The sequence below is a fragment of the Crocodylus porosus genome, unplaced genomic scaffold, assembly GCF_001723895.1.
Source record: "Crocodylus porosus isolate Cpor-Errol unplaced genomic scaffold, CroPor_comp1, whole genome shotgun sequence".
Lineage (NCBI taxonomy): Eukaryota > Metazoa > Chordata > Crocodylia > Crocodylidae > Crocodylus > Crocodylus porosus.
In genome coordinates this window covers 10574995-10595724 of record NW_017728943.1, presented here as the reverse complement: position 1 = coordinate 10595724, position 20730 = coordinate 10574995, and the positions used below count along the sequence as shown (strand labels likewise).

The 20730-nt window shown below is 44.0% G+C and overlaps 1 protein-coding gene across 7 annotated transcripts in view; it reads right to left on the bottom strand.

The window, feature by feature from the left end:
* The window catches only part of SPAG17 (sperm associated antigen 17), a 342590-nt gene that overhangs the window by 261886 nt on the left and 59974 nt on the right, over positions 1 to 20730 (bottom strand). For all 7 annotated transcript variants that reach the window (XM_019548662.1, XM_019548664.1, XM_019548665.1 and 4 more), the window contains exons 4-5: positions 10081 to 10209; positions 2721 to 2928 (exon numbers count right to left, since the gene is read on the bottom strand). In XM_019548662.1, coding sequence (XP_019404207.1) covers positions 2721 to 2928; positions 10081 to 10209 — 337 coding nt within the window. The remainder of the gene's footprint in view (positions 1 to 2720; positions 2929 to 10080; positions 10210 to 20730) is intronic.

The window sequence follows — 20730 nt, the reverse complement described above, 5'->3', positions numbered from 1 at the left end:
TTCCGACCCTAGCATCTATGAATCTATGATTGGAGGATTCTGGGGCCCAGTGTGGGGCCAGTGACATTAACAACTGTGAATGCCATCTGCAAGGCTTGGGCTGTGGTGTAGGGGAGGAACAGAGCCGCAGATAGTGCCCCCTGGCATCGGGGCAAGAAATGGGCAGCCTCCCGCCTAATTAATATCATAATTATATATCATCAAGGCATGGCAGACGAGAAGCCGGGTAGTTGGCCCAGAAACAAGTGGGCAGACCATTGGTAGACTGGCCCCAAGGAAGCCCTCTGTTACAGGACCAAATCTTCTTCCAACAGGGTATAATTGCATACGTGCTCCCTGGGATGGCTTACTGTATTTTACTGTATATTGTATTTTACTGTATACTGGAAGGTTTAAATAGCTTGAGTGTCAGGTCTACAGTAGGGGGAGCTTTCCTTGTGCCCCTGCCAGAGTCACATCATTGGAAGCTGTGCCCACATCACTGCTGTTTCTCCCAGTCCCAGGCTGTGGTGTGAGCACAGCTTTTAGCCAAAGTGGAGCTGTCCCGAGGCCAGCTACTTCCTGAGGCAGGATCACCCCTATCCAAACCATCCTATACAAATCCATTGTCTAACTTATTAGCAAAACTACACAATCAAGCCTAACAAAACTACTACACATAAATCCCCAAATAACACTCCAAATAAGACCTGTTTTTGGAAGGTAAAAAGTAAAAAGATTTTTATAGAGTTATGGAAGAGTGAATGCAGCAGCTCACTTGCCATCAGCCAGCTGTTTCAGGCAAAAGTTAGTGTTAGCCTTTCATAGCTATTTGTGAAAGGGCTTAAACTGGACTCTACCTCTGCTGCTTGCTAGCCCTGGGAGAAACAGAAGTTGTTTTGACAGCCATTTTAGCACAACATCTCTATGCTTCTATTCCAGTGAAGAAAATCAGCCTCTCTGCTTAAGACACATATCCTAGTTTAGGAGGGCTGGGTTTTTGTAAAAGGGTGCATGTGGTATGCAAATAAATGTGGTACTCTACCAGCTAAAAATCTTACAGGTCACACCTCAAGAGGCATCATTCCTCGTCACATGGACCTTACTGTAAAGTACTAGGCCTTTCAGCTCTTCAGCTCCTACAAAGGCAAACCAATATATATGCTAATGACAAATGAAAAAAGACCAGTAGGTCAAGGTAGCATGAGATGCTTCAAAGTGCAAGAAGGCCCAAGGACAGGTAGGGACCTCCTGTAGAAACAACTATCACAAGTCTTTGACTTGGTCAGCACATGCCTACACTTGACAGATATGTGTGTGCAGGAGCACTTCAAGAAGAAATAAAAAATCTAAGCTTTTATCCATAACCTTAACTCTGGTTCCTTGAGGACATTCATTTGGATACTTTCTTCATGTATATCAACACATGCTATTACTTCTAGATGATACCTGTAGAGAGGGTTGCATCTGTCAGGGACCCTAACTGGCAGCCCAGCCCAGATGAATTAGTCAGCTGGCCAAACCTGCCAGAGGTTCTATCCAGCAGCTCCACCCTGGCTGATGTACCAGCTGGCCACTCCTAAGGTCTCCTGATTGGCTGCTGAGAGCAGTCTCCCCATTCAAGTCCACTTGTGGCAGTCAACCACAGACCAGCCAACAGTTCTCCCTGAAGGTCTGCTGTGGTAAACCTCTGGAGCCTGTGCTTTAGGTTTTCTGGTTTCTGACCATGCTTGGCTCTGCTTCTGGACTCTGGCTTTTTGGGAACTCTGTTCAGCTTGGGTAACTTGGTACCTCACTCCAAAACCCAGCATACTCTGGCCAGCATACTCCAAAACCCTGACTTAGACTCTGCTTCTTGTTTTTCTCCTGAATTTGGCAACTTGGGCTGTCTATACACGTGTCTGATGTGTTCTAGTTAGAACACTCTAGCACTGCTGCAGCATCATCTGTATTAAGCCCCCTGCATTTCAAAATGGCTATGGGGATGCTTAAACTAAAATTCACTGAATAACTACAAGAGTGTGAGGCATTTAACAGCATCTCCTCTAGAGCCAAGAGGAGAGGGCTTAAATTTTCATGCCATATTCCCATGCTAAGTACACCGCCAGTCAGTGATAAAGAGCTATTCATCTTCTCCAATATTTTTGGCTTCAGTGGAGGTTTATAGTCATGTCCACTATGTGTTAGAAATAAGATTTTTCTCAGAACTGGCTAGTACATTATTCATTAACTTTTGCAGCTCATTTTTTAAATACATTTCTTCAGATCTTGGTGCTTTCCACACATTTTTTACAACAAATGAAAACATATGGCTCTTTGTGCAGAATCTGGCTTCCTTCCCAAGTAATGATGCAGAGCTTTGTGATGTTTTATAACACAAAGAGAAGTCGCCCCTTGAATATAGTGATAAATGTAACTAGCTCCTTTGAAATCTACATGAAAGGGTAAAAAGGATTGTTTTGTAGTTTTATATTGGTTTTATCTGTACTATATTTTAATTCTGTCATACTTTATATGAATCTTTAGGATTCTGTTTTTTGGACTCTAAAATGTATCCTATTTGTGTAATTTCAAGTCTGAAGTATAAAGCCCTTTTCATGTACAGTATAGTAATCCTAATGCATCTTCTGTCTTGACTAACTGTCTTTACAAATAAAGCCCTGAATTAACAATGACATTTATTAATGCATATGTCTTTTGTGGGTGACTTGTTCAGCAATATACCTGCATTTCTTACATACCAATGTATTTTTCGTCCTCATCATCTTCTCCCCTCCGTCTTAACTTTGTGTCCTTTTTAATAATGCTTACTGATGCTGGTGCTGTTTCAAGTTTTTTTCCCTTTCCTCCTTTTCCAGCAGACTTGGCACTGGGAGACTTGTCCTTCTTGCCAGGAGGTTTAACTTTCCCTTTATCCTTTTCCTTCTCTTTTTCTCGCTCTTCTGCTGCCTGTTGAGATGAAGGAAATAAACTTGCATCTTAACCTAAACATGTGCAGAACAAATGGCTGACTAAAGTTTTAGTTTTTGAGTACACTTATTTTGACGTTTTTCCTTCTTGCCCTTCAGCATTTTGTTTTGCAATTGTCTTTCGTGCTTCCTTTTATCCTCCATAAACATACCCTTCAGTTTATTATTTGCCTATAAAGTAACAATTACAAGACATTGTGTTAAAATAATGGAGTACTATATAGATGAAGCTAACAGTATGTTTTTTAAGTAAGTAAAATTTCTTCAGAAATGATGAAGCCTCTGATATTTTAGCTAAGCAGCAGTTAGAGTACTTACAGCAGCAGTACAATTTTCCATGACCTGGGCTACGGACAGACGTTACACATAAACCAGTTTAAGTGATCAGAAACTGGTTTCAACCTATAACAAAACGTAAGTTCAGTGCACATAAGCCAGTTTCAAAATGGCCAAAACCAGTCTGAGATAAACCTGGTTAAATGTAGTATCAGACTTAACTGATTGAGCTCAAACCGGTTTATGAAATGTCTGTCCCAGGCCCCTTCCTGGTTTAAGTTAAATTGGAGTTCCCCAGCATCCCAGCATGCTCTCTGGGCCGAGCTCTCTGCTCCAGCAGAGCAGGGCTGGCCCCGCCTGTCTGCTCCCTAGCTGGAATAGGAGACGGGGGTGGGGGCCTGGCCAGTCACTGGCCCCAGGAAGGGGGCAAGGAAGAGGTTTATTCTCCTCCCTGCCCACCCCATTTCCCCTTCCTGTCCCACCAGCGCAGACCTGCATGTCTTTGCTGGCTGCTCCAGTGTTGGGGGTGTGGCCAGCCCCAGCAGTAGCTCAAACTGAACTGGCCAGGGAGGGGGTTGAATTCTCCCCTCCCTGTCCCACCAGCACGGACCCAGGCTGGGGTTCACCTTGTGCTCACCCCTCACTGCTGCAGCAGCAGAACCAGAGGCACAGCGAAGCACCAGCCAGCATAGATCCTGAGGCAGAGGGACAGGGAGGGGGTTATTCCCCCCTCAGCTCCCACTGCCCCTAGGGGACTGCCCGCCATGACCACTTGCTCTGTGCATGGGCAAGTGGCGGGATAAGCCCCCTCCACCAGACACTGGAGGGAGAGAGGAATAACCCACCTCCCTGCCCCCATGCCCAAGGGGCTTGCCAGCCAGCCTCTGGCCAGGCCTGTGACCTTGCCACTGGAGCAATGAGGGGGCAAGGCCCTGACGGTGGCTGCAGCCCCTGTCCTGGTATCCGTGGAGCATGAGTCTCTTTCCTGGAGTGGGCAGCAAGTAGGGGCCGGCACCGCCATGGACTGCATCAGGCAGCACCAGGGCTTGAAGGGGGCCATCGCCCCTGCATTGCCACCACTGCCGTTTGTCTGTCATCATTGGCTTAGAGATACATCCCTGACCTTTCTGTTTAATAGTTATTAATTAATTTGTCTAGTTCATTTTTGAACTGGCTATACTATCTGCTTCTACAACTGCCTGTGGTAACGATGTCCACAAGTTAACTATGCACGCCATTAAAAAAACCACTTTCACTTTTTAGTTGTAAACCTGTCTTCCATAATTCCGGTATTCTGGGACCTGGTGAAAAACGGTTCCTATTGACTTTGCCTACACCTTTGATTTTGTAGACCTCTATAATATTACCTCTCAGCCTTCTCTTTTCCAAACTGAAAAGTCCTAACATTTTTATAGGCAGACAAGGTTCTTTGGGTGAATCTGATATCTTCTTTGGATTTTCATTCTATCCAGGAAAAACACATACCAACTGCTGAAACTTCCTTAGCCTGACGAAGGGTTTTTGAACCCGAAAGCTTGCTTAAAAATTGTTTTCCAACTATTTAAGTTGGTCTAATAAAAGATATCAGATTCACCCAAAGAACCTTGTCTGCCTATGTCCTTAGGCCAACACAGCTACAAGCTACACCCCTGAAACATTTTTATATCTCTTTTGGTATGACAGCTGTTCCATACCCTTGATCTTCTTGATTGCCTTTCTCTGTACCTTTTCTAATTCTACTATATCCTTCTTGAGATGCTGAGACCAAACTGCACACAATATTCAAGATGTGGGTGAATCATGGATTTCTATAGTGGCATGATATTTTCCATTACGTTTTCAATTCCCTTCTTAATGATGTCTGAAATGTTATTGGCTTTTTTGGTCACTACAGCACATTCAGCTAACTTCTTTAGAGAACTGCCTATAATGTTTCCAAGGTCTCTTTTCTGATGCATAACAACTAGTTCAGAGCCCAGAATTGTGTACATAATTCTCAGCCAGCACTCTTTGGAAATGGTGCAGGCTGACTTAGTACACTCAGCTGTTTTACCACATCCAGCTGGAAAAGCAGTTGTTCTGGTCATGGAAATGGTTGTTTTAGTTCAAATTAGAAACCAAAGCAGAGACTCTGTTCACCCTTTGTTCTGTAGGATCTATCTGGTTCTAAACTCCCATAAGTCACGGTACAGAAAGCTGCAGTAAGAGAAATCTAGAGCTCCCCTCCAAGGTCTGGGCCAGGGTGGAAGGTACAGCCTGGGAACAGGTGGTGGGGTCAGCAGAATGCAAACAGCTTTCTGCAAACAGCAGGAGAACAGGTGTTCTCCTGACTCCACTCCCAATACTTGCTGCAGTGCTGGGACCTGTGGCTGCTCTGGAAAGCCTAAAGCAGCAACTTTAAAAAAAAGTTTTTTAAACAATTTCATTGCATACCTTCTGGTGTGTCAAAGAACATGTCTCTGCATGCCACTCATTGGCATGCATGCCTGAGGTTACCAATCCCTGCTCTGGGCAAATGAAGGTCTAGAACCTGGGACCCTCCAGCTCTGTAGATGAGTGCCTGTACTGCTCAGCTGTGGGGGAAAACAGCACATGTAGCCCCTTTCCATTACAGAGTCTGTCTGGTAGTCATGGGTTTCAACTGATTCCTTTTTTGGGGCCTCTAAGGCTGCAATGCATTCACAAGGGCTGCCTGTACGGGCCTTGGCTCTTACTGAGTATGCCAGCTGCATGACTTCTTTTAAGGAAAGAAAGCCAAAAACAAATCCTCCTGATTTCATGAAAGTCAACTAAGAGGGCCAGGAAACATCCCCACAGTCACACGTAACCATCCATGCAAAGGGGATATACCCCAAAGAACAGAATTCCAACCTGTGTTTAAGTGGGGTTTTTTGGCATTCAGACAACCATAATGCCATTTAGACTGACAAATCTACACACTTAGATGACCAGGAAGGGAAAAGAATGCCACACTTGGTAACTAGATTTTCCTAACTTTGTCTTCTGTAGGCATGCAATTTAGTTTGTGCAGTTTTCCCAAGTGTTTTTTCTGAAAAAAACAGGTATTTTAGGGTTGGTAAAAAAGCTCATTTTTCTAAGTCATAGCCCATGTAGTACGAGAAAACCCATGGACATAATTAACAGGTGCCTTTCAAAGGCAATTTTCTCAAATATTGTCTATACTGCTTCAATGATGTGTCTCAACACTGCAGAACCTAAACACCCACCCAAGTTTGCAGACATAATTCAGTACAGTAAATCTGCCCATGAGGCTGACCTGCCCCTAACTCACTACCAGTGTACACTCTTCAGCCCTAAGGCCCTCAGTAGTAACTTTCTGATTTTGAAGGGTTCCCCTGATGGGTGTGCAGGGCTTGGTCAGGGCTGCTCAGGCCCTCAGGTGGTAGGATATACCGCTGCAGCCATATAGACAATCTGTCAGACTACTTTGGCTGGCTGCAGCTAAATTCAGTCATTTCTTAGTAAAATCTCAAAGGAATTTAATTAGTTTGTGGAGATCTGTGAATAATGAACAGAGCTCCAGACCCTCTATCACAATCCTATATAACTGCCTATGTGATCTTTCAGAGAACTTTTCATCAAACTTGAACAAGCCCCAAACTTTCCATCCTGGAGCAGTCTCATGGTATGATCATTATTGGAAATGACTGTCTCACAAAACCAATCTATCCTATAGTATTCCAGTAAATTTAAAAATTCTCCTTTATTACTATATCCATTCACTACTTAAGATGCTTAACTTTAAACATGGACATTTTCTTGCCACTTAGATCATTCATAGGCATTAATTATTTTGTAACTGTAACCGGACACTGAAACAGCCAAGGCCATGAGGATGCAAACTGCTCATGAAGTGAGATAACCACTTAAACAACAGCTACATTCCAGAGAAAAGTCCCCAACTTTAATAATTAGGAACAAAACACTACCACATAACAGAAGACAGAACATATGATAAAGTTTAAAACATCCTAATTCCTAACACTTCCCTCTTACATTTGGCCAATGGTTACTTCTCAGGCCCTGGCTGGTTACAGTAGAAGGCAGGAATCATCATGGTCTCTGCAGCAAATTCCTCCTCATCCCTGGAGGTCTTGGCTTCTTTGCAGCCTTCAGCAGGTTGCCTCTGCCCCACTGCTCCAACTGCAGTGCCCACATGGCAGATTCTCTCCATCTCCACTCTGGGACTTCACACAAGCAGGCTTCAGTGGACTCTAGCAGGATGCAGGCGGGCAGACACTCACAGGGGCACACACACTCACTTTCATTTCCCCTTATCTCTCCCCTGCCCCAGCTTCTAGAAAGAGCTGGAATTCTAGGGAAAGGGGCCCTTTCAGCACCATCCAGAGAAGCAAGTGCCAGGCCACAACCAGCCCTTCTGCAATTCAACCATTAACCTTTTCCCCATCAGAACAAAACCTGTCCAAAACTCCCTCCTTTCAACATATAACATCAAAACAAACAATACAACCACATAATCATCACAGGTCTCCCCTTCAACATGAACACAAAGAGGGATTGTTTCTCAAAGCCACACCGGAGTGTTTGTTCCTCAAACATTCCTTACTGACAGAGAATCTGCAACCTGGTTGTTCTTTCCCTTTACACTGTTAATACACATCATGTTCTTGCAACAACAGACTCCATCTCATCAGTTTTGAATTCTGTCCCTTAATACTCAGTAGAGAATAGTTCATATAAAATATAGAAGGTTGCAGTCTCCTTAAAGCCCAAATATGGCAGTTGCAGTTTCCTTTGCTTAGGTAAACCACTGGAGGGAACACGCCCTTGTCATCCTTCAGTTTCAATTCAAAACAACCTCTAAACCAGCTGTTGATGCATCCATAAACACAGTGAGGGACTTATAAAACTCAGGGCTCACCCAAATGTGTTCACCCACCAGAGATTTTTTTAACTGATCAAATGCCTGTTGGCAAGTTCCAGTCCAATGTACTTTGTCTGGGTTACCCTTCCCATACAAATCTGCTAAGGGGGTGGAGTGCAATTACTTAGGCCATACCCAGCCCTTGTGCAATCCAGCTGTTAACTCTTTCCCACCAGAGTAAGACCTATCCAAAAACCCCACTTTCATTGTGTAACAGTCAAACAAATAATACAACCTGATAATCATCTCAGTAACAGGAAAGCCAAATAAATTCTTCTCTACCCTCTCTAAGCTACCTGTTCCTCTTTTCTTGATCTACAATAACTCCAAGTAGAAAATGTTTTTCCCCAACCTTTTCTGTGGATTGTGTGTCACTTCTGTTATCATATATTAAATATGACTGGGCCTTAAATTATTACCTTCTATATATTACACTTTGGTTTACACCCTATTCAATTTACACAAAAGTAAATCACTATTTATAAGTCATATGTTCTACAATAATTAGCTCCTCAACCAATCTCTAAATTAAGTCGATCTTCAATATTTTTATTTAATCTCTGATAAACAAATCGTTCACTTTGTTTTAATTTTGTGCATTCTACATCAGAATTCATTGAACCTGCAGTGTGTGTGAGACAGTTTCTAACAAATGCTTCTATTTTTACTCCTCTATTCTATATTACTGTTGCTGCTTTAACCTGTTATAAACAATGCAGCATTAAGATCTCCTGAAACCTATAGGTTTCTTTTTATGTAATGCTTTATAACAGGGGTGGGCAAAATGTGACCTACAGGCTGACTCTGGCCCATCAACAGATTTGATCTGGTCTGCTGGAAGACAACTGCCAACTCGCTGGATCTAGCCTGTTGGCTCCAGCCACCTCGTGGTTTCAGGTGGGCAGGGGGGAAGGGGAATGGGACTGCTTCAGCCCAGCAGCATCAGGCATCAGCTGTGGACCCAGCTAGGGTTTCCCCCACAGCTGGCTGGCAGCAGCATGAGCTATGGATGCTGAGGGCAGGTTCAGGAGCATGGATGCAGAACCTGTCAGCAGCATCCGCAGTCGACATTCCCCCTTCCCAGTGTGGTGAAAGCTCCCACCCAGAGCCCCAACCTGGAACCTGCCAGCAGCGTCAGCTGTAGATCCAGGGAGGAGCTGCTGGTGTGCTGGGTGGGCAGCAGCTTCTCTCATTCTCTCCTCTCTCCGTTTCTCTTCCCCCTCCAGAACCCAGCCGAAACTGATGCCATCACCCTCCCGGCATGGCAGAAACTCTTGCCTGGGTCCAGAGCTGAGCATTGGAGCTCCTGTTGAACTACAGCTTTGGCTAGGTTCTGGAGACAGGGAGGAAGAGGGAGGGAAAGAGGGGGAGAAACAGGGAGATAGACAAGGAGACAGACAGAGACAGACAGGCAGATAGAGAGAAGAGAAGAGAAGAGGAGACAGACAGACAAAGAGAGGAGAGACAGAAAAGACAGAGAGACAGAAGAGAGAGAGGCAGACAGAGAGAAAAAGAGAGAGAGAAGACAGAAATAGGAGAGAGAGGAGAAAAGAGAAAACAGTGAGACAGAGGGACAGAGATGGATATGGCCCTTAACAGGTCCCCAAAACTCATTAACTGGACTTCCAGCCAAAATATTTGCCCATCCCTGCCTTATTAAGTCCAGTCCCCTTTACAACTATTTCCTACTGATTCCTTTAATAAAGACCTTTTTTTCCCTGGCTTGGCTGCTTTTTATTTTTTTTTCTCCTGTCGCACATGGTCAATCTAAATATAACTGTTTTCAAGACTTACCAAAATTAATATTTCTACTTGTTTGCTTTAAGCTTATTGTAAGTTTAATATACATTTTTTGGATAATATTTTCTAATAACAAAAATATCAGACACTAGATTTATTCAGCCAATATGTAATTATGCACTTTGGAGGAGTGGAAGTGGGATTATAAACCTTTTCAGCAGCTCTTCTCTGAAGATCCTTCTGTTTGATGAAAAGTAGTTGAAATTTCAATAGCTTTCCAAGCAATGTTACAGGAAGCTGTTCTCCACTATCCAGAATGGCTTTGGCTACCTCAATCACCTGCAGAGAGGTACAAAAACAGTTATTATTAATATAAGTCTGATATTACACTTTACATATTCTTTGTATGCTGAAAAGATGGAATAGTATTTTCCAACTGTTCAAAATCATAGCATGTTCCAACTGTTCAAAATCATGACACATCACTAATATATAGCCTTTTCACCATCTCATTCTTTGGCTCTTGGATCCTTCTTGCTAATTGGTTGGAGTGGTGCACATGATAAGAATCTGAGACAAAAATCATTCTGTATTTCATTTTAGTGTTAGACAGAGATCCATTTCATACTGTAAAAAAGTCATTTTTTTAGGTTTTAAGTAGAGGACTAACATTATACAGCAGTGTATTAGAAAGTAATAAATTAAAGGATGTTAAACAAATTGACTTTTATTAGTAGATGTTTAGGATTGCGAATCCGAAAAAAAGATGACAAAGCCGGTAGGGAAATACATATCGCCCAAGTGAGGGACTAATTATTAGAGGGATGGGGGTGAGGATAGGAACACAACTAGGTTACAGGAGATACAATGTTAGCCAAGTAACCCCAGGGGTGGGGAGAGGGGGGAAGGGGAATGAGGAAGGGAAGGGAGGGGGTTCGCAAGGCTGAGAGAGAAAGATAGATACACACAAACCCGTTACAATGGTCCACAACGGTGGAGGAAGTGGTTCAAAGAAAGTGTCTCAGTCCATATAGAGTCTCATCATGGGGGTCCTCTTTGGGTGGTGTGGGGTAATCTGTTGTTGAAGAATACTCTCAAAAGTGAAGGTCTATTTGGTGCAGAGGTGTGGTTCAGGTGGTCCCCTCTGGGTCTGGTCTGGTGGCGGTTCGTCCGGTGGGGTCGGAGTACTGGCGATGACCCATGATGTTGCGGGACCAACGGATGGTGTTGGACACCATGAGGCAGCGCATCAGCTTGGCGTAGTGGCAGGAGACACGGCAGGCGCACAGGACACTCTTGTTGCTGGGGTCCCAGGCTCCAAGCATTCCCACAATGTCGTAGCCACAGCCCCTCAGGATGTCAGCCAGCGGGGCATACTTCTCCCGCTTGCAAGCCCGGGCGTCAGTGAAGGCTTGGTACCAGTTCTCGAAGGGGATGGTTATGTCCACAATCACAACATTCTTGGCCTCTCCGTTTGTGATGACGACGTCAGGTCACATCTAGCTCTCGCAGCCCGGGATGGTGCGGTTCATGGAGATCTCCCCCACTGTGGCCTGGATGGCCCTCACCAGGCTAAACCAAGTGGGATAGTGTAGGCCACCATTCACAAAGTGGCTAGTGTCTGAGGCACTCAGCCTGAATGAAAGATACAAAGTGCTTTATGGAAATTTGAGAGGGGCCATTCCAGTGCAAAGAAACCCCCTTCCTGTTTAATGCTGATTCTCTTGGGACACAGCCTAATTGGGTTGAAATAAGGCTATTGAGTTTTCTTTGAGTGACAACTGCAGTGGGAACATACAGCTGCATTGTCCAGCTGCATGGCATTGACAGGCTGTTTTACAACTATGTTTTTTACAGCTTGTTTCCACTGAATTTCATACAACTCACTAACATCTGGGCCATTTTCCTTGGAGTCTCATAACCACTTTATTTACTGTGAAAAAAATAAAACAACATAAAAATACCATAAAAAAGTTGTTCCATGTTTCTTTTCACTAGTGTTGTCTCCGTAATAAAGTTCACCTATATAGGAAGTACTGCTGAGGAGTAATAGAACCATAACATTTTCCTATTTTTGTTTTTAAGCAACCATCAGATTTATAACCTTAGGGTGAATTAGGTGTTACTCAAATGTTCTGACATGTTTCTTTTTCTGCCCCTTGGAGCAATTATGCTTAGGCACATATGGTGTCAATTGCGCTTGCTCAAATTCAGACAATAAAGGTGTACACTACATCTCACTGAACTGTGTCTTATCTGAGACAGACAACACCATTTACTTTGGACTTTCATGTTTTCTGGTCCAGTTTCTTAGGAATTTCCACTTACCAAGTGAAAAAGCAGAGAAAGTAATTGCAGCCTCTAAATATAAATGACTTTCTGGTTAAAATAAACCAACATGTAAGTGGAACTAATATTGACCTGTAGTAAGGGAGGAAAAATGTGCACAGAAATATCTTATAGTCCAGAGTTCCTGGATCTCAGAAGAGAGAGACAAAACAAAAGAAACAGTTCCGCACATATAAGAGAATAAGACCAACAAAATCCATAACGCTGGTAAATCTGGGAGTTTGCTTACTCCCTGATCAGGAAAATATATGACAGCTATTGTTAATTTTGCTTTGCACACCAGAATATCAACTTTCCAAAACAGTTCTTGACCTTTATCTCAGTTAGGGTACTGTGCAACTCTGTTCAAAGACAGTGGACAGATTCTTATTAACATCAGAGATGGACGGGTCATTGCTATCATGTTCAGGAGAGACTTGGGGCATATTTACACAATGGAAGCAGCCTGCCTTGGACAGAAGGGCCTCAAATATCCTATGACCACCCACTCTTCCATACACATGGCAAACCCAGAAATACATCAGCGAGGTTGATCTGGGGCTCTCTCTAGCAACTGCCCTCAAGGATATGGAAGACAGTAGGGGTGTGCGAAATGGGCCGTATTCAATTAGGATTTGGCCCAAACTGGAGACAGTGATTCAATTTTTGATTTGGATCACTGTCCCTGATTCGATTCAGCTGAATTGGAATCTGAAGATTCGATGATGATTCAGAGACTCAGTGATCTGGCCATAGACGCAGCTTTAGATGTTTTTTCTACATACCTCAAGGTATCAGGTGTGGCTCATGAATGCTGTGATGGTGGGACGGATTGAGCATCCCACAGGAATGTGTCCTCCTTCCCCCCCCCGGCGTGCTCAGCAGTGAACCCAGAACTGGACTTGAAGTACTTCTGGTCCACTTCCAGGTCCACCAGGGAGCGAGCTGGGGGCCACCCCCCTGTGGCTCCCTTGGCTCGGCAAACAGCTGCAGGGGGAGCCCTGGATACCACCCCCCAACTCAGGACGCACCAGCCACTGAGCTGGGGGGAGGTGATGGGGGGCCCCTCAGTGTGCTCCCTGGTGGACCCAGAAGTGCTTCTGGTCCACTTCTGGGTCTGCTGCTGAGTGTGCTGTGGAGCCCCCTGCACTCCTGTGGAATGCTCCATCCACCCCAGCATTCACGAGCTGCATGGTACTTCAGGTATGTTGAAAAAACATTTAAAGCTGTGTCTATGTCTGAATCTCTGAATCTTTTGGAATCTCTCTGAATTGATTTGGAGGGTTTTGATTCTATTTGGAGAGATTATAGGGTCTCCTGATTTGATCTGGATTTGGAGATTCAGTCACCGAATCAGGTCACATCTCTGCTTAATCAAATCAGGAACTAAATCTTTGCACAGCCCTAGAAGACAGTATGCCCCAAATGTTTTCATTAGCATAGTCCTGGGCTTAGAGAAAGCAAGCAGAAGTGGGTAGATGAGGCATAGACCTGGGCTGTCTCAGCAGAAGCATGTGCCAGTCCAATAGAGATGAACCTTTAGAGAGCTACAGGTATCCTCAAGTCTACCAGTAATTCATTTGTAATGAAAATCATTCAACAGGAGCTAACTCAGCACAGAGTCTCTGTCCAGAAAAAGGACCTGGTAAAAGTAAGAGAGTCACTCCCAAGGGAGAAATATCCTTGTACTATTTTAGTCACTGATTCCTTCTGTCAAACACGGAAGTTAACAAGTTGCAGAAGGGGATGCATCCTAACTACCTAAGCTACAAAGGTAGGTCATTGAAAACAGATATCTTCAAACAAAGTAAAGAGGGAATGGAGGAATCTTGGAAGGATTTCCCAAAAACTGTATAACAAATGGCTTTGGTGACAGTTGCAGATATATTGTTTGAGGACAAAGCAGCTTAGGCACTTCTATAAACACATTTCTCTGAAAAAACTCAAAGAACCTTACAATAAATTATTAAGCCTCATGCTCTCAGTGGTATAGACATTTTGTAAATAGATCATATAGATAGAAAGTCTTGTCCAAGTTCTGCAATAATCTGGGGAAAAAATATTACTGAGTAGGTGAGATTGACAAAGTTATTGTGGTTTATGCCAATCTTTTTAAGCACAAAGAGGCCCAGACAAAGAAGGCAAAGTGAGTACCCTGAAAATTGGACTATATGGGGAGATGGCTATAAGACAAGCACACTCCTCAATTAGTTGTTAGTATGCTAAATAAAGTATGCATAAATAAATAAATAAATAGTAATCCTTCATAGCTAATTAAAGATAAAAGCCTAACACCCAGGCACAGAATAAAACTACTACTATTATTATGGATGTAAATGAGTAGCAAGCATCTGAATTTGCCAGGTTTGGAGCTACCTAATTTACTGCTTAGACTTTGGAGTGCTTGCTTGCTTGCTTGATGTGTGGTCAAGTGGTATATGCACACACCTGATGCGGGTATGCCTCACTCTCAGAACTTGCTAACCAACACTGACTGCTGAATGACCTGAAAGCAGCATCTTAGGAATATGCATGTGTGGTTTAAGGATTGATACAGGCTGTGGAGATGCATCAAAGTTAATTAATAAAAATTATAACAAATCTGGTAACAGGATGGTCTAAAACATGCAAGATAAAGCTAGAATGTACAAGAAATAGGAGATTCATTAGATACAAGGTCCAGTGCAAGTATCATGAGAATAGAATGCAAGATGTTGTTCTGAGAGGCATATACAAGAGAATAGGAAAATCTTGAAACTTTGTATTAGCTGAAGGGATGGATGTGGTTTGTGCTAATACCTTGTCACATACATCTATTAACAGCTGGTAACCTATTGGCTGCATATGGTAGAATGGAGTTACATGTTAATCTTGCAGAATGCTAAGTGTTGGGCAGTCCTGAACACCCCTGAGCCCTTTTTGTTGTGTTGGGTATGTCGCTACATTCCTCCTCCCAGATACTCTGATCCTAGAAGCAATTCAGTCTGAATCACAATGATTAGCATGTGAGAGAAGTGGATGGTGGGGGATAATTTCAAGCGAGCTGAGATGTATAGGTCGGTTGTCATACCCAATGCTAATAAGGCAACCCTACGAAAAAACAAGTCCCAGAGGAATGGGGAGGAATACAGAAATCTGAACCTGAACTGTATAAAACTCCCCCACACAAAGATAGAGATATAGGAGCCTGAAATTTGCCTAAAATCCATCCTCGGGGTTTGAAGGGGCCCTGAGACCTCACTACCCAGTACTTAGTATGTTTGTGTATTCTCCGCTGTATGTAGCTGCTCCTGTTAACATTGCCTGGTTAATAACATCCCAGTAAAACAATGCATAGTTTGGAAGAACTTGCTTTGGCTTCTCTCGTATTTCTCCAGATAAAATGAAAGGCCTCAGAAACATCCTGGGTGTGCTATAAGCTGTGTTAAAGTTAGAATATGCTGTAAATTGTTGCACATTAAGGGTTAATATGGTTCTTTGCCTGCACAGCTCTGACTGGCCCCTAGAGGGGTGGTGAGCAGGAGCATGGCTGGGAACCAGGACTCCTGGGGTGCTGACACAAGTGACATTTTTTGTGCAATCAGGCCCCTGAAAGCACTCTACAGCCATGACTTAACATACACAGGGCTGCAAGGTGCTTTTAAAATGGTTGATGATGTAAAAACTCAAATGTGATATTAAATCAAGGTGCTCTAAAGCAAAGCACCTTAGGGAACTTGTGTTCCCTCCAGGGTTAATTTTTCATGTGGCAGCAGGACTGGGCTGGTGATCACACTAATGAGCACCAGTCCAGCCCAGCCCTGCTTGCTGGTCTATCAGCTGGGGAGAGATTGGGAGAGTCTTGAAGAGGCTGCTTTTGAATGATGAGAGCTGGAGTGGGGGGCAGGGTGGAACAGAGCCCCCTCAATCTTCTTGCCTCATGGGCCTGGCTTAGCTACACCCAATACCCCAGCCGTGGTAGCTGGCAGGGGGCCCATGAAGGGTTTGTTCCACCCTGCCTCACTCCTTATCTCTGGCCATTCAGAAGCAGCCAGTAACTCTGTGCTGCCACTCCTCCTTTCCCTTCCCCACTGACAGCCCTGGAATGGGGAGGGGGAAGTGGGGCTGGGATGAAGGGCAGTTTAGCAATTTCCTCAGAGGATGCTGAAGCACCCCTGCCTGCTGGCCAGGGATGGTCCAAGCAGGCTCAAGCTCCCGCCCCCCACCCCCCAACAAGTGAATGTTTGTTGGGTGGGGGAAGGAGAGCTCTAACTCACGGCATTTTACATAAAGTACCATCAGAAAGCACCCTTGGTGCTTGGTGGGGGGTCTGGGAGTGGTGCTCCCTGGGATGCTGAAGGACTGCGAATTACTTGTTTTAGCTTCATGGACCATATTGAACTTATCTTAACACTAGCTAGGTGGCATGGCCCAGAGTGGCATGACTTTGAGATGCCCAGAGGGCAATTAGCATGAATTTTAACAAGTTAATGAGCTTTAACGTGTGGATGCTTACCTTGTTAAATGCCTGTAGGTTGGCCTAAATGTAATGTGTAACTTCACCCTTAGTGAGTGGTGTTTGATGACAATAAGCCTGGGTAAACACTACCAAACCAAGCCATATGTCATTCTTTCTACAATACTAAGTTTTTCTGAGAGCACACATGCTGACAACACTGACAACAATATACAAATAGCTCATGTTGTAGGAGGTTATCTGGGCTCTGAGATGTTCCTTCAGTTGAGACCATCTCTTTAATGCTTGAAGGAATCTTGTGTAGATTAGAGAGATAAGTAGATGTGATAACTTTCTGTTAACAGAGAGTGGCTCAGCATTCCTTATACAGTGAGGGTCATAGCTTTCAGATGGAGACAAGCTGCACTAGTATGGGATATGGTCATTGGAAATATCCGTATCTGGGAATGCTGACAGTGAGAGCCATAGAGAAATGTGCCTCCCCGTTGCAAAGCTGGCAGATCTCAAGACATCCAAGGAAGTCACTAATAAGAGCTGACAGGATTCCATGGTTGTGGTACATTTTGGTATCACTGGTAGAAAAGAGAGAGGTCTTAGCTGCCTAAATTCAGATTACTAGGCAACAGATTTATGTCAAGGGCCTGTTTGATATCTTTCTGTAAAATGCTTCCAATTCCATGAACAGGGCCATTGCAGCTGCTAAATCACTACCAGATGAACTTCCAAGATGATAAATTGCTTCATCAATTCCAACTGTTTACACACAGTCCTGGAAGCTAGCATCCCATGCTCTGAAGAACGGTGAATCCATTTCATGGTGAAGTTCACCACAATCCAAGATAAGATCTTTAATAATGACCCTAGAACTAGAAATACCCCTCTTCCCTTCCCAGTCTTTGTTTCTATTCTACAATACAAGGCTCTTGAAACACTACAAGAAATCCATGCTGCCATGTGATGTGATACAATTTCTCTTTCAGACTGTTCACCTGCGGAGACTCTCAATGCATTGTTCTCTCTCCTGCTCTCCAAAATTATCATCTGCATGAAGCCACTGGGGGAAAGGATGATACATCAGCCTCATGTCAGTAGTACACAAACATATGCCACTGCATCGCGTTCACTTCTGGCCAGACTGACTTTTACCTTTGTTACTTCCTGCTCAATTACTGAATGAACAGAATGAACATACACATTAAAAAAGCTCCAACTGCTGTAAATCGTAGCAGCTTGCCTTCTGAGCAACACTAGGGACCAATGGCTTCCTGTAGGACACAGGGTTAATTTAAAGAAAAAATAATTATCCATGAACCAACCTACTTACTTTGGCTCAAGTATCAAAACCCTCAAGACAGTTATGGAACACAAAGACATTTCAACATAAAAGGTCAAACTTCCAAGAGTGCAGCATAAAGTTTTCTTAGAAACTGGCTTAAGACTTCAGAATTGCTTTCAGAAATGATGACGAAAGACTACAGACTTCACTGACTTAATTGAAAAGTAGCCAGAAAAATGCCCAAAAGACAGTTGAAAATACCCGTATTGTTGGGATTCAACAAATGGAATCAATAAATTTACTAAACATATTTCTGTTGCAATGAAAGATACTTAGCTGTTTTTACAGCTATTTCATATAGACCCATAAATATTACAGGTACCAGATTATATACTCAATCTAACATTACAATAGCATTAACTATAGCAGTGCCCCTGAAATGAGTTGATGTAAGAGCTGATCAGATACAACAGAGTAAATGTTCAACAAACTAGCATAACCATGCCGGGTGGCTCCAACATGAATCTACTAGCATTGACAAAGAACCCCTCTGTCTTAGTTTCTTTTATTCTCCTTGATTTCCAACTAATTACCTCATCTTTTTTTGTGATGTGCCTCTTCAACAAACTACTTAGAATCAGCCTGCATCTGGTCATTCTTTATGCTTGCCTGTTCAGGACAGCTACCTATGTATGAAGTTATACTTTTCCTCTTTCAAGTGCACTTTGTTCCCTCTCCATCCCCTCTCCCTCTGCACACAGAAGCCATATAGGTCTTTGACTCACCCAGAGGTATTATACTTACCCAGAATTCGACACAGGTAAGTATCTATGCAAAGAAGCTTCTTGTTACAATCAAATTTGTTCTCTTAATTTTAACTAAAGACCTGGGTATTTTACTATTGCAGCTCATCTCTAATTTACCTGGCATTTCTCTAGCACAGTGAAGCATACAGCAGATCTCTTTGCCTTATGAATTTTAAAAGCTCAGCTGAAACATATCTGAAAAAACCCATACTTTTCTAAATGATACAGAAACTACATTACTTTTCTCTTATATACAAAAAGCCAAAATACACAATTTAGCCCATGGACAGGTGTTACATTTGTAACGAACAATTAAATCACCTTATCTGAGAGAACAAGGTCCCAAAGTGAACTGAGCCAGACACCAGCCTGGGACAGCATGGCCTCTGAGAGACCATGTGTTACAAGCAAATGAAGACCACTCCAGAGGCAGCCATTTTGGAAAGGGGAAAATGGCTCCCTAGGGATCATGTGATAAGGGAACATAAAGCCTGCTCTGGAGGCAGCTGTTTTGGGGAAAGGGGGAGTTTGGACACAGTGTTCTGTCTTCAGAGTTGCCAGAGCCCAGCATCAGAGGGGTGCATCCTCTAGTAAAAGGTGCCGCTGTTTGCCACCCCCACTGCCAACAATGCCAGCTGCATCTATGGGTGGTTAGCGATCGCTTCCGGCCACCGGTGATGCTGCCAGTGGCATCTGTGAGTGGTTGCTGACCACTGGTTGGTGCTCACCACCCCCTCCACCAACAGCCCAGTTGCAGTGCCTCTGTTGCTCCTTTTCCCCTGGGAGCCCTGCCCAAACTGCTGGGAGGAGCACACAGATTTTCCGGAGATCCCTCAGCAAGGAGGACTCTTCTCCAAGCCCCCTGTGTGGAGTGAGGTGCACTGAGGGGGAGGGGGACTGGGGAAAGATTGATTCAGCTCCCCATGAGCTCTGGCTGGAAGGCAAAGCTAGGGGACATGAGCCTTCTTCACACAGGTCAGGGCCCCTGTGAGAGAAAGGAAAGACCTGAGGGAGGGGGTGGACTTTGATTGCCTAGCAAGTGGGGGTGTGCGGGTGTGGGGAGATTGCCAGAGTCCCAGCCCAGACCCTGCTCCCAGTATGTCAGGGGACGAGGATCTGGGCAGAGTAAGCTATTTTACAGGAACTTTGGTGAGGGAGCCCCAGCCTGCAGCATAGCAATCCCTGGGGCATGCCTCGTGAAACCCTCGCAGCAAGAACCCTTACACACTTCCCGGGGGAGGGGCATGGAAGAAGCTCCACCTTCTCAGGCATTCAGTCAAGGCTACCTGTGTATACATATCATTGGAGGCCATCATTGTGTACAACGTTATTGACTGAGGGTGTGAATAAGTTTCTGACAGTTTATCATTTGTGTGTAACAGCTGAAATGGCTTGCTTGGCTGCAAGCTGAGTAGATGAGCTGTGCCTAGTGACTTTGCAGAGAAAGGTGGCAAAATAAGGAAGAACTTCTTTACTGTCCGAGCCCCCAAGGTTTGGAATAGACTGCTGCCAGAGGTGGTTCAAGCACCTACTCTGAACGCCTTCAAAAGACATCTGGATGTTAATCTTGCTGGGATCCTATGATCCCTGCTGACTTCCTGCCCCTGGGACAGGGGGCAGGACTCGATGATCTTCTGAGGTCCCTTCTGTCAAAGATCAAAGTCTTTGATTTCAGATGCCAATGGCAAAAGGTCAGATGGCAAAGGGTCAGAAGCTAACACAACAAACTCTGTGGTTGTAATTTATGCCTCTGTATTAACAGTGTTGCATATACACACCCCTGTCTGTGCCTCATTTCAAATTACTTGAGTTCTCATACAAAAGAGACAAACTGACCTTGACGGCCCAGCACAAAAGATAAAGTACCTATAGTAAGGAGATTAGCTAACTTTAGTAAAGTTGTAAAATTAAATATGCTATGTGCGCCATCCTGTGACCAAACAGAACCAGTACCACCCAAGTAAAAATAACCCGCCTTTTTTATGAAACCTGAA